This window comes from Zootoca vivipara, chromosome 14 (genome assembly GCF_963506605.1).
Source record: "Zootoca vivipara chromosome 14, rZooViv1.1, whole genome shotgun sequence".
In the NCBI taxonomy this organism is placed as follows: domain Eukaryota; kingdom Metazoa; phylum Chordata; class Lepidosauria; order Squamata; family Lacertidae; genus Zootoca; species Zootoca vivipara.
In genome coordinates this window covers 34,945,477-34,968,929 of record NC_083289.1, presented here as the reverse complement: position 1 = coordinate 34,968,929, position 23,453 = coordinate 34,945,477, and the positions used below count along the sequence as shown (strand labels likewise).

Here is a 23,453-nt window from a genome sequence, read left to right as displayed (position 1 = left end):
CTGAAAGGAAAGAGAATCGAGGGGATGGGAAACAGTCAGTGTATGACAGCCTGCCCTACAATTAGGCAGCGAGGGAAGCAGGAGGCAGATGCTGAGAAGGAGCAGTGAGGTGTTGGGAGGACAGAGCGGCTTTTTCCATGTGCTCTATCCTGCACTCCCTTAATCTAGCCTGCCATCTTCCAGGGGGTGGCAGAAGCAGCCCCATCACTGCTGGTGAAGTAAGGATGCTTCCACACAAAGTGTTTGTGGAGCACTCCTCCTGATTTGTGTGCAGGGCAATTAGATGACTCTGGCTATGCAAGCAGCGCACACCCAATACATTGACAGGACACTGAAAGTACAGTCATACCTCGCTTTAAGTACGCCTCGGTTTGAGTATTTTCAGTTTCAGTACTCCACGGACCCGTCTGGAACGGATTAATCCACTTTCCATTACTTTCAATGGGAAAGTTTGCTTCAGGTTAAGTACGCTTTGAGTTAAGTACAGACTTCCGGAACCAATTGTGTACATTGAAAGCACATGTCTCCCCGCCCCACCACCAAGAATCCTGGGGGGGGCGGAGGGGGAGGAAACATCCCCATGCTGTTTCACCTGCATTTAAGTGCAATTTTACCCTAACAAATAAATGTTTGTATGCAATTTTGCCTAACATGCTCATTACCGCAAAGCATTTCCCCCTAACACAATGCATTTTTCTGTGTAATTTTCACCAATGTATACATTTCGATGCACAATTCACCTTAGCATATGCATTCACACACACATTTCTTGACGGGAGAACTGCACTGCAAAATTCAGAGAAGTGCACGTTTACAAGGAGGGCTGTGTTTCAGTGTGCCTATTCTTTCGGAAAGTATGAATTAGGTAGAGTCGCCTCTCAATGAGAACTGGATCCCCCCCCCCCATCTCTAGTGCTTGTGGCCACTGGGAGAACAGAACGGTGGACTACGTGGGCCTTTGGCCTGATACAGGATCTTTGGGTTTTGCACATGTAATTCCTGAAAAGGACAAAAGGTGGCAGTGTGGGATAGCTACTTAAAAGAGAGGGGGAAATACTGTAGTGCTAAAATTGTAGGACCTGCTTTAAATCTAAAGCCATTCCAAAGGACTGGGGTGGGGGCATGAAAAGCATGTGTCAGTTGGCATATGTGACAAAATTCTACCCGGAAAAGGGTGACAGGCTGGAGCTTCCGCTTTTATACATGCTGCAAATGATATAATGCCTCCCCCCCACCCCCGAGCATGGATGTGCTTGCAGTGAATTCTCACTTCTATGCTCTACAACAGGCATCCCCAAACTGCGGCCCTCCAGATGTTTTGGCCTACAACCCCCCATTATCCCTAGTTAACAGGACCAATGGTTGGGGAAGATGGGAATTGTAGTCCAAAACATCTGGAGGGCCGAAGTTTGGGAGTGCCTGCTCTACAATCACATCTTTATTAATTGCAGACCGTGAAATAACTTATTCCCACGAGTGCCTCTCAAAATCATACAATCAATGTAAAGTTTGATGTTGAATTGTCCCCAGCTCACTCCTTCTAATACTGAATTCAGGCTGTGCACGGGGGAAATATTTATAATATTTATAGTTGTATTGTAAACTGCTTTGTGGAAGTTTTGTTTCTGGGGTGAGGTGGGGTGTCCCTAGGAAACACATCAATAAAGTAAATATACTTTGGAACACCAGTTTATATGCTGGTCTGAATATTTATTGATTGAATTTTAATCCCACCCTAATCCACAGAGCTTGGGGTGGACTAGCAGGGTCTTCCCGCTTTACCCTCACAACAACCCTGTGGTGTGGGTTAGGCTGAGAGAGAGAGAGAAGGAGCGTGCGACTGGCTCAAGGCAACCCAATGAACTTCATGGCTGGGTGGGGATTTGAACCTGGGTCTCCTCTTTCTTAGTCTGGCACTAATCATTATGCCGTTCTGAATCTTGGATGCCTGTGAGGAAGCAAATGCCCTTATGGATCTCACATGCAGCTCATCTTCTGCTGAATACAGCCAAATCAAAATTATGCTCTGGTGCACTGCAGAAATTCTTCTGTTACATTCATTTCATCATTTGTCATCAACGCACACTGGTCTCTATATATCGGGTGGGGGTGGGTTGAGGAATCTGTGACCCCCCAGGTGTTCTTCCTCCAGCTCCCATGAGCCAGCACGGGCAGTGGTTAGGGATGGTGGGAGATGATGGTGGGAGTTAGAAGGGATCCCAAGGATCATCTAGTCCAACCCCTTGCAATACAGGAATATGCCACTGTCCCATACAGGTTTCGTACCTGCAACCTTGGCATTATCCGCACCACACTCTAACCAGCTGAGTTACACCTGGATGTCCAGTTTAGAAGCAGCTGGAGGGCCACAGCTTCCCCATCCCTAATAAGGGGGGACATTGATGACCACCATTCATGGCTCCAGCCTGATGCAGCCACCACACCGCAGAACAGTCCTTCACACAGGGAATTGCTATTCCATTCTTCACAGCAACTCCAGAAGACCAGGGCCAACAGCCTCCGACCCCGATACTCAGATAACTCTGCTTTTACCTCCTGTTAAGTAATCAGGCTGCCTTGAAAAGGATGCGATTTAACAAGCTGAAATGACCCGCAGATTCCCAATTAATGGGGTTGCGTTGTGCTGTTTGCTTATAGAAATGTTACCTAGCCAATGCTACGTGTGGGTTTGGGGGATTGCTTTGTCTCCAATGTTCAAGGTTTGTCCTTCAATGAGCTAAGAACAAAACAACACAGTGTCAAAGGATGTTTCTCACCCAGCAAAAAAACAGCCTTTAAAAAACAGCCAGGCTGGAGTGATGAAAACCTCCGCAGATGCTGCAGGCGACCAGTTGTGTAAGTTGGGCAAAGCCACGCTGGCAGTGACTTGGTTGCTTGGCATGGAAGTTTTAGGTTGTTGCCAATGTATGAATTTTGAGTCAGCTAACTTGACATTTCAAAAATGACACCGTCTCCTATGCTGTCCCCTCCCAAAGACAACCTTTTTGCAAGATCAATTTGCTTCCAGAAGAGGCGGCGGCACCGGAGAGTTTTAAATTATCATTGCACTCCACTCTAATCTCCGAACAGTGTCAGATTCCCAGGATTCCAGGAGCTCACCCAGGGTTTGTGTTTCCTTTTGGAAATGAGGCACAGCGGAGACTGTGGTGTCTTTATGATATATGGTTTCTTTACACATATATACAACATGAGTTTACAATGGAGGGGTTCACAGCATTAACATTTCAATAAGGTCTTATTTCTCCCATAGCCACAGTCTTGGATTCAAGAAGAGATCTGGCGTAGCAAACTCTCTCTCTGCTTGCTGCTTTGCTTCTGGCCCACAACCACTCACCTGGATTCGAGTTTTGTCCTTCTCACTCTCTGCTTACAGAGCTCCTTTCTTTGTTCTCCTTACATCTCACCAGGTGTCTAGCTTGGCTATTTCAAAAATTAGAAGCCTCTGTTGGATTTTAACACTTGGTGGATTCAGGGATTAGAGGGGCCTGACATACAGTTTAACACCCCAAACTCATAATAGTATCCATTCATTTACAGCAGGGGCAGGGAACCTCTTTCTGATTGATGGCTGCATTCCCTTCTGGGCAGTGTTCTGAAGGCCACATGCCAGTGCTGCATGGAACAACAAATGCACACTGTGTGTGTTGTGTTTCTCACCCTAATAGTGAATGCAGCTGGTGTGTGTAGACAGAAATGGAACCACAACAGTATCACTGTGTGTTAGCAAAGGCACTTAATACAGGCAGAGTCCAGGGAGAAAACTCTTGGTGCCACTGTACTGAGGAAACTAAGCAAAACAGTATAATTTTGAGGAGAAATAAGCAGAGAGGTTTTGTACATAGCAGGAAGAAATGCAACTAAATGTACAGAGCAAAAGTTCCTAAGAACTATACAGAAAACCAGAGCAATCATGCTATCTCACTAGAGATCGTGCCACCCTGCCAGGTTGCTAAGCAACACCTCCATCACCACCCCTCTTCCTTAGCTGACTTCCTGATAAGAGAATTAACCCTTAAGTTACAAATGGAATGATCCCTGCTGTTGCACTTCCAACACTGAGAAACAAGGAGAAGTCATGAGAACACTTTGTGGGCAAACTGAATAATCTCAACTGCTTCAAGAATTTCCCAGGGTCCACTTAGAGGGACCCTGCATCTAATTTGTCATGTTTGTGGCCCATCTTTCTTCTGAGGTCTGAGAATCACAGGTAGGAAAACGCTAAGAGACAGTGACTGACTCATGCTCATTCAGTCTGCTCCATGTCCAACCATGATCTGAACTCAGGTTTCCACCAACAAAATCCAAACCACTACCTCTTTACACAGCACACAAAGATTCCCTTCTTCCACTCCCATACTCTCTCCACAAGAACTTTTAAGATGTCAGATTTAACCTGTTAATTAAAGCGATTGCAGTCACATTTTCCCCAAAACACACCGGGTGACTTTAGTATAATTACAGCCACAGTCGGGCTCAGAGAAAAATATCACCTAGAAGGCTAATGAATGGATATTTGTTTTTCAGGATGTGACCTTCCCTTTGCGGGAAGCAGATCTTTTTGGATGGAAGGCTTTGGGGAAAATAAGCAATCAACACATTTTGGAGAACAAGGTGGCAGAATTCTGGACTCTACCGCTTGAAATTACAGGTGTAGGAGTGGCCTTCACATTTTTTAAAATCCTCTCCTATCTTAAAAAAGACAACAACCCTATCTGCCTTGAATGTTGTTTGTTGTTTAGTCGTGTCCGACTCTTCGTGACCCCAGGGACCAGAGCACGCCAGGCACTCCTGTCTTCCACACCTTGAATGTAGAAAACTAGTATATCACAAAGGAAAATTCTCCTCAATATCCTAGCTTACTACATAGATGGAGGATATGTTTGCTTTTTTAAAAAAACACCACAAGAATGTATTCAAAATTTGTAGAATTGAGACATTTGGGCCAGAGTCCATAGGAGGTATACAAGTTCCCCCTGACAATTAAGTATGCCTTTTGGCCAAGAGAACTTCCCCATATAGCCCTGAAGGCCTGAGGTGCCTGGTCAGTTATGAAGCACCTGCTTAGCATGGGTAATCTCAAGTAGTAATGTTCTGAGGTGTCCATTGGGACTGGTGGAATGGGAGGCAGGGAGTCCAACTGTAGGTGATGCCAAAACTAATGACAAGCAAAGCTAGAGCAGTGAGTGAACAAAGGATGGAAGAGTTTCAGCAGCGGTTGGTGCTCAATGGGGCTGGTAGGGTGGAAGGCAGGGAGCCCAACAGTAGGTGGCGCCAGAGCCAATGACAGGCAGGGCCAACTCATTTTAGGTGGCCCCATCCTCATCCTCCTCCCTGCTGCATTCTACAAGAGGCAACACTGAGACCAGGAGGCATGCATTGACACCCCTTGGACTGGCTGTAGATAAGCAAGAAGCCTGGCAGGTGGGGGCTGGCTGAAAGCAGAGTGAGCTTGTGGGGACAATGCCACACTCACCCTAGCAGAGCAAGCTTCACTGATCTCAAGCAATCTGGCCATAATCACAACCCACTTCTGCCAAATTGCCTTCTGCATGGAAAACGGTTTGCTTAAAAAGATTTATCATAGCTCCCAAATTACTCTGAAATGAGAGTCACAGAGCTAGCAGGCTGAAGATGCAATTTCAAGGCCAGAGGATAAAAGCCAAGGCAGCTGCAAATGTACCAGATTATGTAATATTTTTAAAAATCGGCTCCAAACTCCACCTTGGCAGAAATTCTCTCTGGAGATGAAAGGGAGTAAGCAAGTTGTCTTAGGGGAAGGGTCTTTCTCATGGGTATGGAAAATGAGAGTTGCCATAGCAATCCATAGTTAAAAGTAGAAATCGGCAAATGTGTCCTCTTTTTAGGTCTTCAAAATATGGCAACCCCTATCAGGCACCCCAAAAGATTGAATCCTCCTGCTTTCTACCGTGGTGGAGGGAAGGAGATGCAGTATTTTCTAACCCCCACAATAAAATGTTTGATTAGGGACAAGAAAGAGAGAGAGAGAAAATGTAAGGATAAATGGGACCTGCTTGTTGAATTTAGGAAGAATATATATATATATAAATGTAAAAGGGCATGTGTGTTCGTCTCCAATGTTCAAAGAAACCGCTTGACCGATTGTGTTCAAATTTGGACACAAAGTCAAATGTGACTACCAGAGCAAGCCCATACCATTTGCGTAGACAGATGTCGCACCTGGGCCAGGTAAAACCCCCAAAACCCCGTGTTTCAGTACACACAAATCAGACGAAAGGGCATGCTGGGAAAAAGAAGCCAGAAGAGGTTGCAACACAGCGCCCTCTAGCGGCGGCTACACTGGTACTACAGCTAGAAAACCTTGGCCCTCTATCGGACTAGGCCGAATGGAGGTGGGGACTTGCCTGGGTGTGGGTTGGGGGGGGGAGGGGACGGGATAGGTCATGGATTGGCACAAGGTGGGGGGAATCACAGGGATTAGCCACAGCAACACATGGCCTGGCCAGCTAGTAAATTATAAATGTAGATGATTCTAATAGTTTCCTATGCAGCAAAATATTAAATAAGCATAATCTGAATATTATATGTATTTTATGTAATGTGAGAGATTTAATAAAGTTTGTTTTACAAAAATTAAAAACCTAGTTAAACATTAGCCCTGCCCCCGATGCCCAAATTGATTTGGAGCTGTTGAGCAACCTGCTCTTTTGCACTTGTCTCGCCCCCTGACTTCATGCAAATCCAAGGTTGTTATGTGCCACTACAAATCCTCCAATAGATTGAGTGATGGCAGCATTACGTTTTTATGTATATCAAAAGATACATACAAGGTTAAATAATGTTTCTTTTTTTAAAAAAAATCAACAATAAAAAAACTGCTAATGAAGCATTACCCCTACTGCCTCCCAATTGATTTGGAGTGGATCCAGGTTAGGTGTTCTCTTGGTCAAGCCTGGATTGAGGAAGTGGGACCGTTCACAGCCCTGAACTGCAACTCACCAAGACAATTGCTACCCCACAGCCTTTGCAGCAGCCTCTCAGATAGGGTTGCCAGTAGCAATGGAATCTGTCAGTTTCGGTTCTCTGTGTTCCTCATTTTTCCAATCATGAATTCAGTTCTCCATACTTCTGCAGCAATTTGCCATTTGAAAAAAAAAAGCCTTCCTAATGAGAATTCATCAACATTTTAATAAACACATTCTTTGTAAGCAAACGGGTGTGTTTTTTTTGGCAAAGCAATTGATCATAATATAATGCATTTCTGTATATTCTTCTCACAGATATATGCATTTTTATGCACACTTTATACTAGCATATGCATTTTTGTAAACATTGCCTGGCTGGAGAACTGTGTTGCAAAATTCAGAGAAGCGTGAATCTCAGAAAATTCCCAGAGTTTCCAACTGTTAAACCACTCTGGAAATCATAGCTCTGGGAGAGGGGAAAGGGTTACCTAAGAACTCTCAGCACCCTTAACAAATGGCATCTCACAGAATTCTTTGGGCAAAGCCATGGCTGTTTAGAGTGGTCCATTAGTGCTTTAAACATATGGTCTGAATGTGGCCTTGGTGTGGTTGAATAGGGGATTTACTATTTACTATCATAGAAGATTTGGAAGTGACCCCAATGGTCATCTAATCCAGGCATAGGCAAACTCAGCCCGCCAGATGTTTTGAGACTACAATTCCCATCATCCCTGACCACTGGTCCTGTTAGCTAGGGATGATGGGAGTTGTAGTCTCCAAACACCTGAAGGGTCAAGTTTGCCTATGCCTGATCTAATCCAACCCCCTTCAATGTAGGAATCACCACTAAAGAATCCTTCATAGATGTCCATCCAAACTGCTTAAAAACCTCCAATGAAGGAGGGTCTACCACCTTCTGAAATAGTGCTTTCCACTGTTGAACAGCTCTTACCATAAAGTTCTTCATAATGCTTAGATGGAATCTCCCTTCTTCCCCTTTGAATCCATTGGTTCAGGTCCCAGCCTCTGGAGCAGCGGAAAACAAGTTTGCCCCATTGTCCACATGACAGCTCTTCAGAAATTTTAAGGTGGCTATCCTATCATCTCTTAGTCTTCTCTTCTCTAGGTTAAACTTACCCTACTCCCTCAATGGTTCCACATAAGGCTTGGTTTTCAGGCTATCCTTTCAAACTCTGCCCATCTGGTTACTCGGTGCAACATCAGGGTAGACCTGATGGTCAGGGAGGGGTGGTTGCTGTGGTTTGTAGAAATTCTCTCTCTCTCTCTGGTTGAGAGAGGGTCTAGACCAGGCATCCCCAAACTTCGGCCCTCCAGATGTTTTGGACTACAATTCCCATCATCCCTGACCACTGGTCCTGTTAGCTAGGGATCATGGGAGTTGTAGGCCAAAACATCTGGAAGGCCGCAGTTTGGGGATACCTGGTCTAGAGTGTGTGTTCGTGTCAATAGGCAATCAGGAAAGATTAGGGATTCTGTTACTTTACTACTCACCTTACTGCCCAGCAGTCTCCCTGAACGGTCTCCCTGAGAACTCCCAGGCTGTTTGGGGAGCCTTCAACATCCCTGCCAAGGCAATTGCCTCTGAGGTGGCTCAGGACGTCAGGGCTGCCATGATGACCATGGGGCTATCCAACACATATGGCAGGTCACATTCCGGACCTTGTTTTCTCAACTGGGCAGGAAGAGGGGATATCTGAAAATGGGGAATATTGACATCATATTTCTGCATCAGTTTCTGGTGAAGCTTCAAGTCCTCGCAAATTCATCAGCATTTTTGTGTGGGTTTCCCCCCCCCCAATAGACCCAATTTTCTTACGTAATTTTTCGAAATACACACATTTTTTCAAGTAAATTCCCCTAACACAATGAATTTCTATATGTCGTTTTCACTTATCTGTGCATTTTAAAGCACACTTCTCTCTGATACATATACATTTTTGGTACACATCGCTATGGTTGCAGAGCTGCAAAGGAAAATCTGGAGAGGTGCGAATTCGGAAAGAGAATCGTGTTTTTCAGTCTGTACATTGTTTCCGGAACAGCGGATAAGCTTCTCTTCACTTCACTTCAAAATGTGAAGCAAAACAAATTTCTCTCCACCCCCAATCTCTAGCAAGCTACAAGGTGTGTTTTGGATTGAACACACATGGCTTCCGAGAGAATGTGATCTGCACAAGAGACCAGGTCTTGAGACTCAGTCAGAGGTGATGGGGAGACTTGACTAAAGCGGAGGGCAAGAGGTGAGATCCTGGCATCCCAGTGTGGGGACGGAGCCAGAGAAATGCCCAAGTGGAATCAGGGGGCAAAGGAGGAGGAGGAGGAGGAGGAGGAGGAGGAGGAGGAGGAGGAGGAGGAGGAGGAGGAGGAGGGTGGAGTGGGTGGGTGGGTAAGCAGTGGCAGGAGGTGTGCAGCTGAGAGGGAGGGACGGAGCCGACATCACTGGCTGAGGATCAGACGGAGCCACAATGTGGCAGCGAAGGTCTACAGCAACCAGGCAGGATCCTCTCTCTTGCCGGTGTGGAGCTGAGGCGCCAGGCGAGGTGAATGGAAATCTGCGATCCCAGGAGAAGAGGCAGCAGTTTGGTGCATGAGAATCAGGTAGGCTGCAGCTGAAAAACTTGCACAAAGACATAAAGTGACCGTACGCAAAAGCAGGAGGGACGAGTCTGCAGATGTGGCCCCTTTCTTGCTTCATGTGTCTGCTCAGAGAGGTTTTAATGCAAATGCTACTTGCATTTATTACCAAGACACTCCCCTGGGCTAAGCAGTCCCTGGTGGTCATTGCTAAGTGGATGTATTGAGTGCACTTGCAAATTTTCTCTTTTAACACATGGTAAACAGTTGTGCACTGCATTGTTACGGTTGTGTTAAGGTTCTTTTGCATAATTATATATTGTGTGATGTCATGGATTTAGAAATAAAATGTAAGTGGGCAAAATCAGGTAGCTGTTGTGGCACACTTACTTTCTGATAGTCTCTTCACAATCAGATGCGGGCAGTGCCAGCAGTCATAGTATTTTGGTACCAGCTACAAACGTGGCTGTAACACCCTGAGAATCTTGGCTGAGGATGGAGTTACACCTTGTACACCTTGTTAATATCTCACCTGTTCTTACACGAAGTTGCATTTAAAGGAAATACTGTTTAATTGTATTGTATCTTCATCCAGTCATTCATTTCATTTCTTATTCGCTCTTCACCATTAAGGTCCCAGGGTGGGTGACGGCAATTTAAAAACACAATATTAAAAACAGTTTCAAAGGATCCTCACTCCGGGAGTGTGTGAACAACCAACAGTGGGTTATTGAAATAAGAAATAAGAACACAAAAAAATCCTCTGCCATGCTGAAGTTGTCATAATAGAGCATGGGATGCTGCCTTATACTGAGTCAGACCCACCGGTCCATTTAGCTCAATATTGCCTACACTGACTAGCAGCAGATCTCCAGGGTTTTAGGAGTCTCTCCAAGTCACACCTGGAGATGCTGGGAATTGAACTTTGGACCTCCTGCATGCACAGCAGGTATCCTATGGACTTTCTAAATGAGATATCACCTACTCTAGTTTGCAGAAGAGATAGTAAGAGGGAGCAGTTAGAAGAGGGTTGCGCCTCCTCCTCCTCCTCTTCTAAATAGGCAAAGAAATTAAGGAGGTGAAGTTTCATATGGAGACGTGGGGGGGCAGGGGAGACTCATTTGTGTGTTTGTGTTAAAGACACAGGAGTAGGTAAGTTGTGTTTGTTTGTTTGTTTGTGTTTTTTCTTTCCTTAAACCCCCCCCCCCCAGTGGCAGTTCTGGGTTGAGGAAGGAGAAGCCAGGGTGCTCATCATCACCCTGAAGGCATTTTTTGAGCTTCACAGCCAGTGCTTGATATTTAAAAAATGAGAGGCATTGGGGGGGGGAGCTTATTTTCCTGGAAGTGCCCCCTTCTGACTGGAACACTCAGAGATGAAGAAAGGGATTCTCCTGGTAATGGAATGTGACTGGGATGATGACTTCCTGAAAAATGGTTATTTATTATATTTTTATTCTTTCTTTCTCCCAGGGTGGCACATATTGTGGCCCCCGACCATTTTACCTTCACAACAATCTGGGCTGAAAGAACGAGACTTACAAAAGCTCACCCAGCAAGCTCAGTGACTGAGTACAGAAAAGGATACCTTCTAACCTGGAAGGTCTTCATCCTGAATATATTCACAATTAAGCTTACCGGGGCAGACATTTATATTAGATAAAATCCATAGTTCCAACCTCCTTGTTGCTTCATCTGCAAGTCCCCATCCAATTCTCTTCCCTTTAGAGTTCGGAATATAGCTTATGTCTCGGAATGCTTTACCGCTTCTCCTTTGGAGTTTGTGGCAGCGCTTTGCAGGCTAGAATGGATCCTAGTGTCCGCATCTTCAATCAATCCTGCTCCTTCCCAAGTCCCTATCGGGTCTGGTACTCACGCCTTGAACACAGCCAGATCCCCCAGTCCCAAGGACTGACCTCCTTGGGTTTCGAGGTTCGCGGAGCCCTAGCGTACCTCTTTTTAACCTCACAAAGCTCAGGACCTCTCCAGAGAGTCGATCCTACACTCCTTCCAAGGGCGCGGTCAAACAGGAAGTCCCGACAAGGCAACGGGAAACAAACAAATCTCAACCACATACACATACACTTGGTCAACCTTTGCCTGCTTTTGAGGTTTATAAGATGTCCATGGGACACATATAATTAAGTCAAGAAGTGTGAACTGGACTGGAAAAGATATTGGCAATGCATGCCGTAATAGCGACGAAACACCTGTAGGACTCGACACCAGTGCAATAGCAGGCAGAGATCTGTTTCATCTTAATCCCAGAGAGCTGCTGCCAGTCAGTGGGGCCACTACTGAGCTAGATGGAACAAGGGTCTGACTCGGTATGAGGCCGCTTCCTATGTTTCGCACAAGGGCCCTAGCTCAGTGGGAGAGCATCTGCTTTGCATGCAGAGGGCCCAGATTCATTCCCTAACATCTCCAAGTAGAGCTGCTGCCGGTCTGTGTAGGCAATACTGAGCTAGACTATAAAGCAGCTTCTTATGTTCTTGCATTGCCTGGCCTATGGTCCCGGTATTAAAATTGTCCTCTCTTATTTATTTTTTATTTTTTCACAACAGTGGGGGAGATGGTCACGAGGGGGCCTGTGGGCTTGCTAAGTCTGCTGCCCAGAGCTAACTGCTGATAGACAACCTGAGGCACCTCTCCGCCACAGTCATATTATCAATATAGGGACAGTTTGTCTCATTTCACCACCTGAGGCAAAATGAGAAAGTGCCGCCATGCCTCTCTGACCTTCCTAACTTGTGGCGAGAGTGGCGGCAGATCTCACTGGAAACCTGCCTTGCTGCTGGTGGCTGAGGCTGCGGGGTGGGAAAGTGGGAAAGTAATGGAAAGTGGATTAATCCGTTCCATACGGTCCGTGGAGTACTTAAACTGAAGCGTACTTAACCTGAAGTGAACTTTCCCATTGAAAGTAATGGAAAGTGGATTAATCCGTTCCAGATGGGTCCGCGGAGTACTTAAACTGAAAATACTCAAACCAAGGCATACTTAAACCGAGGTATGACTGTAGTGTGAATGTGACCTTAGCTGAATACCACCTTCTGCCTTTAAATTGGTCTTGGACTAGATAGGGTAGTCCTTCAATCAGAGGCTTGTCCTCTGTAAAGTAGGTCCCATGGCCAAGTGTGGATTTGAATCTGGGCCCACCTCAACATCCTAGCTAAAGCATCAAACTGTGTCCAAAGCTGTTAATTTAGAGCTGTGTTGCAAGGGAGACTGGAGATTATAACTCTCCTTTCTCTGTGCAAGGCTCACGACTGTTGATTTAGCAAAACAAAATCGAAAAGCGGTGTGTGTGTGTGTGTGTGTGTGTGTGTGTGTGCAGGAGAGGGATGGACGAACGTCAGAGTCATATATTTCTCCAGCGTAATAAAACCCATTTTCTGGGCAAGTGTGTTGATTCACCCCTTGAATCTTATTGCTGCACTGGGAACAGCTCTGCCCAGCTGTAGTCCATCATCTTAGCACAGAATGTGAGTGAAGTAATACCAGCATTAAATTTACAGCGGCTAGAGATGTAGTAGCAAATATCAGGCTTGTTTTGCCTCCCCTTCTATGCATAATTCAACACTATTTGTTTCCCATTGCCAAATATTTAGATTAAAAATCTTTCCTGGGAAAAGCCTAAGACGCTTTGACTGACACTGAGTATTGAGAGATCTGGGCTTCATTCAGCAACTCTTGGGCTGGAGCTCCAAAGATCAAGGGCTCCTGTGCTGTGGTGTAGGGATGAAATCTTCTTCTTCTTCTTCTTCTTCTTCTTCTTCTTCTTCTTCTTCTTCTTCTTCTTCTTCTTCTTCTTCTTCTTCTTCTTCTTCTTCTTCCTCCTCCTCCTCCTCCTCCTCCTCCTCCTCCTCCTCCTCCTCCTCCTCCATTTATATACCATCTTTATCTCCCAAGGACCTCAAGGTGGGGTACATTTATGGACTACTTAAAATGAGGCTGCATTGTAAATTTTAATATTGTATATTAATCTGTATTTTAATTACAGGTAGGTAGCCATGTTGGTCTGAGTCAAAACAAAATAAAAAAATTCCTTCAGTAGCACCTTAAAGACCAACTAAGTTTTTATTTTGGTATGAGCTTTCGTGTGCATGCACACTTCATGAGATACCAGGTGTATGAAGTGTGCATGCACATGAAAGCTCATACCAAAATAAAAAACTTAGTTGGTCTTTAAGGTGCTACTGAAGGAATTTTTTTATTTTGTATTTTAATTAATTGTTTTCTTTTCTTTTATGTCTTATTGTAATTTTATTGGTGTTAGCTGCCCTGAGCCCGGTTTTGACTGGGGAGGGCGGGGTATAAATAAAAAATTATTATTTTTATTACCGTATTACATGGTTCTCCTCCCCCATTTTATCCTCACAACAACCCTGTGGGGTAGGTTAGGCTAAGAGATGGTGACTGGCCCAACTCACCCAATGGCTGGGTGGGGATTCAAACCCTACTTTTCCATGTCCTGGTCCAACAATCTAACCATTAAACCACACTGTCTCTTTGCATGCAGAAGTTCCCAGGTTGGAAATGTCTCCTTCTTGAAACTCTGGAAAGCCACTGCCAGTCAATGGAGACAGGGCAGAGGCAAATGGACCAACGGTCTAATGTGGAACAAAGCAGTTTCCTATGTTCCTATGATGGGAGAGAAATTTGATTTTGTTCTGAGAAACTCCCTAATTTTCACTTCCCAAATGAATACATTAGCTGAAACAAACCGATTTGTCAAAATTTATATTTCTCTGACTTTTGCTGTGCTTGCCAAAATACATATATTGGGGGCAATATATATAGCAAAACAAAACATTAGGATGAATTATATTTCATAGAATCATAGAGTTGGAAGAGACCACAAGGGCCATCCAGTCCAACCCCCCTGCCAAGCAGGAAACACCATCAAAGCATTCCTGACATATGCCTTTCAAGCCTCTGCTTAAAGACCTCCAAATTTGGTACGATTTGGTAAGATTGCTAAAATTTTGATAACATTTTGATAAAATTTGGTAAGATTGCTTTCCAAAATGTGTTTACTAGTCAAAACTGCACACAGAAAATGTGTATTTTAGGGGGGAAATTGCACTAAAATGCTAATGAATTTCCGTAAGATTGTTGTTGTTGTTTAAATCGCCTTGTTGCAGAAATATGGAACACTGAATTTAAGTTTGGATAAAGGAGAAGCTTCCCAGAGATTTCTGATTGGCCGCTCTTGTAAAAAGCAAGCCAGAGCATATGAACCTTTCATCCAATATATCAAGGCTTTTATTTATGGTCTGTGTTCAAAAGCCAGATTCCCCTCGGTGCAAGATTTGGATTATTATTTCATATACAGCCTCCGTTGCAAGACCCTCACCGTCTCTTTCTCCCACCATTTGCCCACAGATTAAAAATAATAACAACAATGACCGAACAGGAAGACTTTGCCAGCTTGGCTGGACATTGGAACACCTCTGATGCCCACCAGTTCAGCCTGGCCAGTGTCATCGTCCCTGTCGTCTTCTCCTTGATTTTTCTTCTGGGCACCATCGGCAACAGCCTGGTCCTGGCCGTGCTGCTGCGGAACGGGCAGGTGGGGCACAACAGCACCAACCTCTTCATCCTCAACCTCAGCCTGGCCGACTTCTTCTTCATCATCTGCTGCGTGCCTTTCCAGGCCACGATCTACTCCCTGGAGGGCTGGGTCTTTGGGTCGTTCATGTGCAAGGCTGTCCACTTCTTCATCTACCTTACTATGTACGCCAGCAGTTTCACCCTGGCTGCCGTCTCTGTAGACAGGTAATGGAGACCCCTGCACTAAAAAGAAAAAGAAAAGAGGAGATCCTGATTCATCCAATCCAACTCCCTGCAATGCAGGGATCTTTTGTGCAGCGCGGGGCTCGAACCCACAACCCTGACACTAACAGTCTCACGCTCCACCAACTGAGCATTTATATCCCACCTTTTGCTCCAAGGAAATTGAGGTGGCTTACATGGTTTGCCCCCTTCCTCATTTAACCCTCACGGCAACCCTGCAAAGTGGGTTAGGTTGAGAGGCAGTGACTGGCCCAAGGGAGCCCCAGTGAGTTTCATGGTCAAGCAGGACTTTAAACAGTGGTGTCTCCCAGGTCCTGGTCTGACACATGGGTGGCGCTGTGGTCTAAACCACTGAGCCTCTTGGGCTTGCCGATCAGAAGGTCAGCGGTTCAAATCCCCCCAAACGGGGTGAACTCCCGTTGCTCTGTCCCAGCTCCTGCCCAACCTAGCAGTTTGAAAGCATACCAGTGCAAGTAGATAAATAGGTACCGCTGCAGCGGGAAGGTAAACGCCATTTCCGTGTGCTCTGGTTTCCATCACGGTGTCCTGTTGCATCAGAAGCGGTTTAGTCATGCTGGCCACATGACCCGGAAAGCTGTCTGTGTACAAACGCCGGCTCCTTCGGCCTGAAAGCGAGATGAGTGCCGCAATCCCATAGTCGCCTTTGACTGGACTTAACCATCCAGGGGTCCTTTACCTTTACTTTTTTTCAGTCTGACACTCTAACCCTAGACCACACTGTCTTGCTGCTTGATGCTAGGTGGTGGTAGTGAGGCTGAGCTAAAATAAGAACTTTGCACAAATTCAGATCTCTCCCCTACCCCCCCCCCAAAAAAACCAGTCCCTAATTTTTAAAGTTCAGTATTGGAGGAATTATTAGTAGTATTATTAAAAACATGGTACAATATGATAATATAATCAACTCTGCCTTTGTCAGATTTTTCTATAAATTGTGAGTAAGTGAAGCATAAATGTATCCCCCCCCTTTTTGTCTCTTTGTAATCCTGAAGAGCAGAACAATCAAAACAGCTTGTAATTTAAATCAAAAGGAACTATTAAATTCTCCTCATAATGTTGTCACCAACGTTACTCAGAAAAGACTCACTGAAATTAATGTACTTGTTTGGGTCCATTAATGGGCTTACTCTGAGTAGAACTTAGTTGCACACAACCCATACATTTGCATGCGGTTTTGCAAATATATATGCTATTTTGCCTATGTCGTCTCTTTAAATTTATGTTTATAATCTGATGATTAATAATTTAATTAAATACTCTACATATATAAATAAATAGAAACAACAATAACAAAAAATTAGTAAAACTTGCTTTGCCAGGTTCGAGATTTTACTCCCAGTTCAGTAAAAAAATCAGAGTAACCCACAATGCAGCCAACAGGAGGGGTCCTATTGCTGGAACCCAGGGCTCCCTGGCCTTGTTCCCCCCTCCTCTTTATCCTCACTACCCGCCTGTCTTCCCTCCTCAAATTTGCAAACACGGAGGCCGTAGGATTGAAAACATAATGCATTTGTTTTGTGCAATCATTTAAAATAAAAGAAATAAAGCTTGGAGCACGTTTGGACAATGTGCGTTCAGGGGCTTGCTGTTTTGCATCGGCTTACAATGCCTTCATCCAGTACACCCTCCAAACCCCCAGGCCCTGTATTTTTTTGGCTCAATCCCCTGACTCTCTGAACTTACAGACCTTCCCCAGTCTGCCTGGCAGTTCCTCTTACTCATCTCGAGACGTGATATGTGGTCAACCCGTGCTCTTGGCTGTCATGTCAATCTGACGCCTTGCCACAGCTGTCAAAACAAACTCTCTCTCTTTCCCCATCCCACCCTGGAGGAGAAACAGATGGTCCATATCAGTCACTTGTCATCTCTGCTCCCTGGGGTGCAACACCCCCTTCTTTCCCTTCTCCCTCTCCCCCCCACCCTCTGCCTACCAGAGGAGAAGAAGAAGATTACTATTGCCAGATTTCCAAACGGAGTCCTTGCAGAGAGCAAACGGACTTAGATTTAGGGCCACATAAAATTAGGCTGATCTTAGGGTGTGTGATTGTTGGGTGCAGAGGAGTGATGAGAGGAACCAGCTTGGGCACCCCCAAGGGGAGAAGGCTCAGCCTGGGGAGCAGTGGTGGGACGACAATGAGTGCTCAGAGGGAGAAGATAAATGGTGCAGATAATCCTCACAATGCTTAACTCTGTTGACTTTTCTGGCAGATACCTGGCCATCCGATACCCGCTGCGCTCCCGGGAGCTGCGGACGCCCTGCAACGCGGTGGCAGCGATGGCTGTCATTTGGGGCCTCTCCGTGATCTTTTCAGGGCCCTACCTGAACTACTACGACCTGATTGAATGGGAGGGCAGCTACATCTGTGTGCCAGGATGGGAGGAATGGCGCCGGAAGATCATGGACACCTGCACCTTCACTTTCGGCTACGTCATCCCGGTGCTGATCGTCAGCCTCTCCTACACGCGGACGATTAAATACCTATGGACAGCGGTGGACCCCCTGGAGGACATGTCCGAGTCCAAGAAGGCCAAGCGCAAAGTGACCAAGATGATCATCATCGTGACTGTCCTCTTCTGCCTCTGCTGGCTGCCCTACCACGTTGTCGTGCTCCGTTACCTCTACGGAGACTTCCCTTTCAACCAGACCACCTACGCCTTCCGGCTCCTCTCCCACTGCATGGCCTATGCCAACTCTTGCCTCAACCCCATCGTCTACGCCCTGGTCTCCAAGCACTTCCGCAAGGGCTTCAAGAAGGTCTTCAGCTGCCTGCTGCGGAAGAAGGCCCGGAACAGGGTCCACGTTGTCCATGCCGCTCATACCGCCCACGGCTTCGAGGCAGGTTCCACAGAAGTCTCTCAGATGAACGAGGACAACAATGGGCAGCTGAATGGATGCGAACTGGACGCAAGGTCTCTTGTGGTCCCCACAGGACCTGGCAGGACTCTCCATGTTTCTTAAGCTGAGTTGAACAACAACTCAGGCAAGTGGAGTGAGATGCTTCAGTTCCAGAGGGTGTTCTCTGGGGGAAGAGAATATCTTTGGTGAAGTTCATTGATGAACATACCAATGTTCTTTCTTCTGGGGCTGGACTTCAGGGCCAAAGGCAAGGGCCATAGGAGGACTGAAGGCCTGCTACTATTTCTACAGCAGGGTCCCTGTCTCCAGCATCTTAAGAGTCACCCAATTAGCATGAAACAGGAGCTTTTTTGCCAGTGTATGCTCCAAAGCTCAGCCCTTCAGTTTCATGAGAAAGGCATGCAAACTCTGTTACAAACAATGGAACTTTGCAGGGAACACAACATGAGTCACTCTGAAAGAAGATACTGGCAACATTTGCCCACGTACATGCACATCTAGCTGAAAGGCAACACATGGAGATCTGCATTGATCATTGCAATATATCACAAATGATTCATATTGTATAATTAGAAGACTATTCCATAATCTTAGAAGGTTGTATAATCTTATAGGGGTGTCACTGTGAGGGGTGTGGTTGTGACTATCATGAAGGGACCCTGCGCTTCTGAATTTGCCACTACACTGCTGCCCACAGCCTTAGCTGCCAAGTATCCCGTTTTTCATGGGAAACCCCCGGATTTTAATGCGTTTCCTGCTGTTTTCCTGAATGGAGAAAAATCCCAGAAATCATCCGGATTTCCTACCTGCCGGGGAGCCTCCATTTTGGGTGCTGCTCTGCCCATGTGTGGGCACCAGAAATAGGGCAGAGAGGCACCAGAAGTCGCTTCTACGCATGCCCGGTGGCCATCTTGGTGGTGGCCGCCGCCATGCGGCCACCACCAAGATGGCCACCGGGCATGCGTAGAAGCGGCTTCCGGTGCCACTCTGCCCTATTTCCGGTGCCCACACATGGGCAGAGCGGCCCCGGAAGTTGCGTAGAAGCAACTTCCGGTGCCGCGCCGCTGATGATCCCGCATTTTTCAGCGGGAAACTTGGCAGGTATGGTGGCCCACAGCCCAGCCTCAACCCCTCAAATGAGCACCCAAAGGTTACGGGGGAGACACTAGCAAAGAGTTCCCACATCAACACTTGGGCCCATTTGGGCAAGTTGGGGACCAACAAGAACTGATGCTAGTTATCATAGCTTCTTTTCTTTTTTCTTATTCCAACTAAAAAAGAAACATTTTGTAGTTATTAGGCAGGCGGGTGGCATATACATAGTTGCAGGTGCTCATTTCATTTATTTTTACTTTAAGAATCCTTTATGCTTTTACTTCTGCAGACCTCAGGGTTCTGGGTTCCCTCCCTCTTGTTTCTCATTTTGGCTCAATTTCCATTGGTACTCACCAACTGAGTTCCTTATTAGTGGGAACAACAACAGCCCCTATCATGTCTATTATTCCCGTTAAAGTCACCATGCATTTTTTTTAAATAAAAAAATGGTGTTTTCACACGAAGGCTAGAACACCATTGCCCAGTTAGCAGCCATTACTTAGTGTCTATTAACAAGCTTTTTCAGGCGGAATAAAAATTACAAATGTTTTTTCCTCTCTCTTCTGACTACATAAAATAATTGTCCTCCCCTGTGGCGTTAATAAAAGCTTTCTCTCTATGCAGATTGAATCCTAATTGGCAGGCAGCAGGGTTCACGCCGTGCCCTGTGGCAACAATGGGAGCGGGAGGTGGCCAACTCTGATTGGATTAGGAAGACATTTGCATCCACCTTCAAGTCATCAATTGGGCTGGGAGACCTTGTTGAATCACAGCCTTGTGACAATGCAAAATCTCTTTCCTTCACATCTTAATATCGCAGGGCATAACACAGAGTGGTGTAATTACCAGTAACGCTCACTTATAATTTCTGGGAGCCTAGAGCAGACCAGGTCATTTCTCCCCGCCTGATTAGCTAGCATCACAGCTTTCTAATGTGACTTGGCTCCTGCTCCTGGCTGATAGACCATACCGCACCGCTTGGCTTCATATAAATCAAAAACACAGAGGGTGGGTGGGGGAGAAGCTTGTTATTCAGCACGACCGAAGGGTGCGTGCCACAAGTTCTGCAGAACGAACGCACTACAGTTTCACTTGAGTACAGCCAATTTGCCTCGATACACCCCGTGAGTCACAGAGGGCAGAAATGCTCAGTCCATCCTTGATGGAAGCCTTCGTCAAGCACGACTTCAGTTGGAGGGAATGAGGGAGATGCAGTGCAATCGAAATCTGCCTCTGTGCTTAAGGATTAAAGGGTGTCTTATCATTTCAATGGTTGGCTGGAAACTAAGAAGGTACTCCAGAAGATAAACAGCAGCGACACAGAAAAAGGAGCTGAAAGGAACTCCATTCAGAAAACTGTTTCATAAATCACTTTGGAAATCTAGTTTTACTGAGAGGGATGGGGAAGAAATTCAATTTGGCTTGCACTTAAAGGTGAACCAACCTAACTTACACTTTCAGAAACAAGACGCGAACTGAACAACAGCTGCCCATCAAGGTTCGGCTTCCCCAAATTTGGCAGTGCATTTCTCTAGCCATTGCGTATACAAATGCATGTACAAGAGTGAAGCGTGCATAGAAGTGGATATATTGGTGAAAATAACATACAAAACCCACATTGGATTAGGGGAAATGGCTTGGTGAAAAATTGTGTATTACCGGTAGGAGAAATTCAAACTGCATGAGGACTTTAAAAAATGCAATGATCCATGTTAGGCAGGTTCAACTTCAAATGCGAAAAGTATTTAATTTCTCCTCCAAACCTAGTTCGTATTTAGGAATGTAAGAAGGGCCTACGCGCATCAGGCCAAAGTGCCATCTAGTCTAGCATCCTGTTCTCACAGTGGCCAACCAGATGTCTCTGGAAAGCCTGCAGTTTGGACCTGAGGACAACCCCACACTCCCCTCCTGCAGTTTCCAGCAACTGGGCATTCAGAGACATCCTGCCTCCAACCGTGGCAGTAGAACACAGCCTAATTTTCTGTGACTCTATCTACTTCTTGGGCGAGCAAATGCCATAGTTTAACTATGCACTGTGTGAAAAGGGACTTTCTTTTGCCTGCCTTGGATCTTCCAACATTCAGCTTCATTGGCTGTCCCCGAGTTCTAGGGGTTTAAAGGGAGAAAAGCTTCTTTCTTCATACACCTCTATCATGCCCCCCCCTATTTCTAAACTAAATGCCCCAACTGCTGCAACCTTTCCTCATATAGGTCTTGTTGCAAGCCCTTGGTCATTTTGGTTGCACTTTTCTGAACCTGCATTAGCATACAGGTAAACAGGAGGTAAACAGGATTAACATAAGGTAACAATGCTATGGTCCATGGGGTCACGAAGAGTCGGACACGACTAAACAACAACAATGCACGATGTCCCAGGACATTGATAAGCAAGTATCTGGGGGGGGGGGATCCTTGAGTACCTGGCGGGGAAAAAACAATGGGCTTCGGAGGGTCGGGAATGGCAGGAGATGGTACCTGAATGGATTATGGATATGCAGAGGAGCACCACCCTGGCTACGTGACCTCTCGCTTAAAGGATTATGGCTGTTCCCTGCATCCCTGAGAGCCCTTGGCCAGAGTAGCAAAAGGAGGTTTCATTTAGAAATACAGATACATGGCATTCATTCATAAAGAAATATGGTTACATAGAGTCTCAGGCAACAGAGAAAGGGTAGGAAAGGGAGCCTTTATTACACAGGGCTTGATCTTGAGGGGGTTCGTGTTGGTGCGATACTAGAGTGGTGTTGTAGGATCAGATGGGGTTCCCTTGAGGGCATTTGTGCCAATCTTGATTCCCAAATAAAGCCTCGTTTGGGTGCCCCCCCTATAAAATTCCCTAACAGTCACCTACACCAGTCGTGAGCCTGTTTCCTTATCAAGTTTGCAGCCTCAGTGAGACCAGCCTCATGCAACGGCCTCACCAACCTCATCCTGAAATTTTAATTAACTGCTAGACCATAATCTAATTACAATGCAGCCTGTCAACTTGGCTAATTCAAAGCCATTTGTGGGGAAGCTAATCTACTTAATTGGTAACAGAAAACAAGTTTTTCATGGCCAACAGCCATAGACCACAGGGTGACTAAACATTTTTTTTTTTTGCCTGAGGGCAGTATTGCCCCATAATAGCCCTTTTGGGGGCCACATCCCAGTGGTGCCTGTGTCCAAAAAAAAGACCGACAATGAGCATGGACACCACACACGTAATCAGCTGTTGTTCTTGCTGATTTCCACCCTCCTGTCCCAATGGTCCCCAGTCACCACTGGGTAGGTGCATAGACTGGTATCCCCTTGACTTCCTTATTGCGGTGCTGGGCTGGGCAGAGAGGGACCACTCTGCCCAGCTCAGTGTTGCAACAGGGAAGAAAAGCTCTCTGCTCAGCCCAGCACTGTGAAGCCTTGACTTGGGGAGTGGGAAATTAAAATGGCTAGGGGAGGCAGGACACAGTCCCTGCCATAGTCAGCCAGCGGGGCAATGGGGGCAGTTGTGTACCCCCACCCCAACAACAATGCCCCTAGAAGGATGATATGTTGTGAGCATGCAGTGCTGAGAAGTACTGTGGGGGAGGAAATGGTCCATTATCATACAAGAAGCACCACAATTGCATGTCCGTGGTGGCAAAACTACTTGCACACACCGCAATGGAGCCTGGAATGTGGCCAGCCCTGGTTTCTCCCTGAAATTAGCAATGCTCTGAATTGGGAATCTATTTCTTAAGGCAAAAATAAACCCAGAGGAAGATTGTAGGCATGGAGAGCCTTTAAATCTGTTTTTTGCTCTGCCCTCGAGATGCAGAACCTGGCAGCTTGCAGTCGTCAAATCCTTGTCAACCTCTGCGGTCTCGTGGGTGTCGCTAAAAGGGCTGTTTGCGATGTCATCCATTGCAAGTACCCTTACCTCATCATCTCTGCCTGCTCCTAATTAATGGTACTCGAACGTCTTGTGTTCATCATTCGAAGGTCAATCATTCCTGGCACCGAAGATGGCTGCTCATTATTGCCTCTTTTATTTCTTAACAACCTCCCCACATTGATTAAATCTGGTGCTGAAGTTGCCCAACATCTCCTTCCATGGCCTCACATTCTCTTAAATGAGCTGGCTTTGCGGATGAAAGTTCAGCTTCCTCACT

The 23,453-nt window shown here is 46.0% G+C and overlaps 1 protein-coding gene across 1 annotated transcript; it reads left to right on the top strand.

Annotated features, from left to right (window-relative positions):
- Window positions 1-14,958: 14,958 nt before the first annotated feature.
- LOC118093275 (galanin receptor 2b-like) lies at window positions 14,959-18,330 on the top strand. Its single transcript, XM_035132273.2, has 2 exons — window positions 14,959-15,335; window positions 17,580-18,330. Exons 1-2 carry the CDS (start codon window positions 14,962-14,964, stop codon window positions 18,328-18,330), a joined length of 1,125 nt encoding a protein of 374 aa, XP_034988164.1. The 5' UTR covers window positions 14,959-14,961.
- The last annotated feature ends 5,123 nt before the right edge of the window (window positions 18,331-23,453 follow it).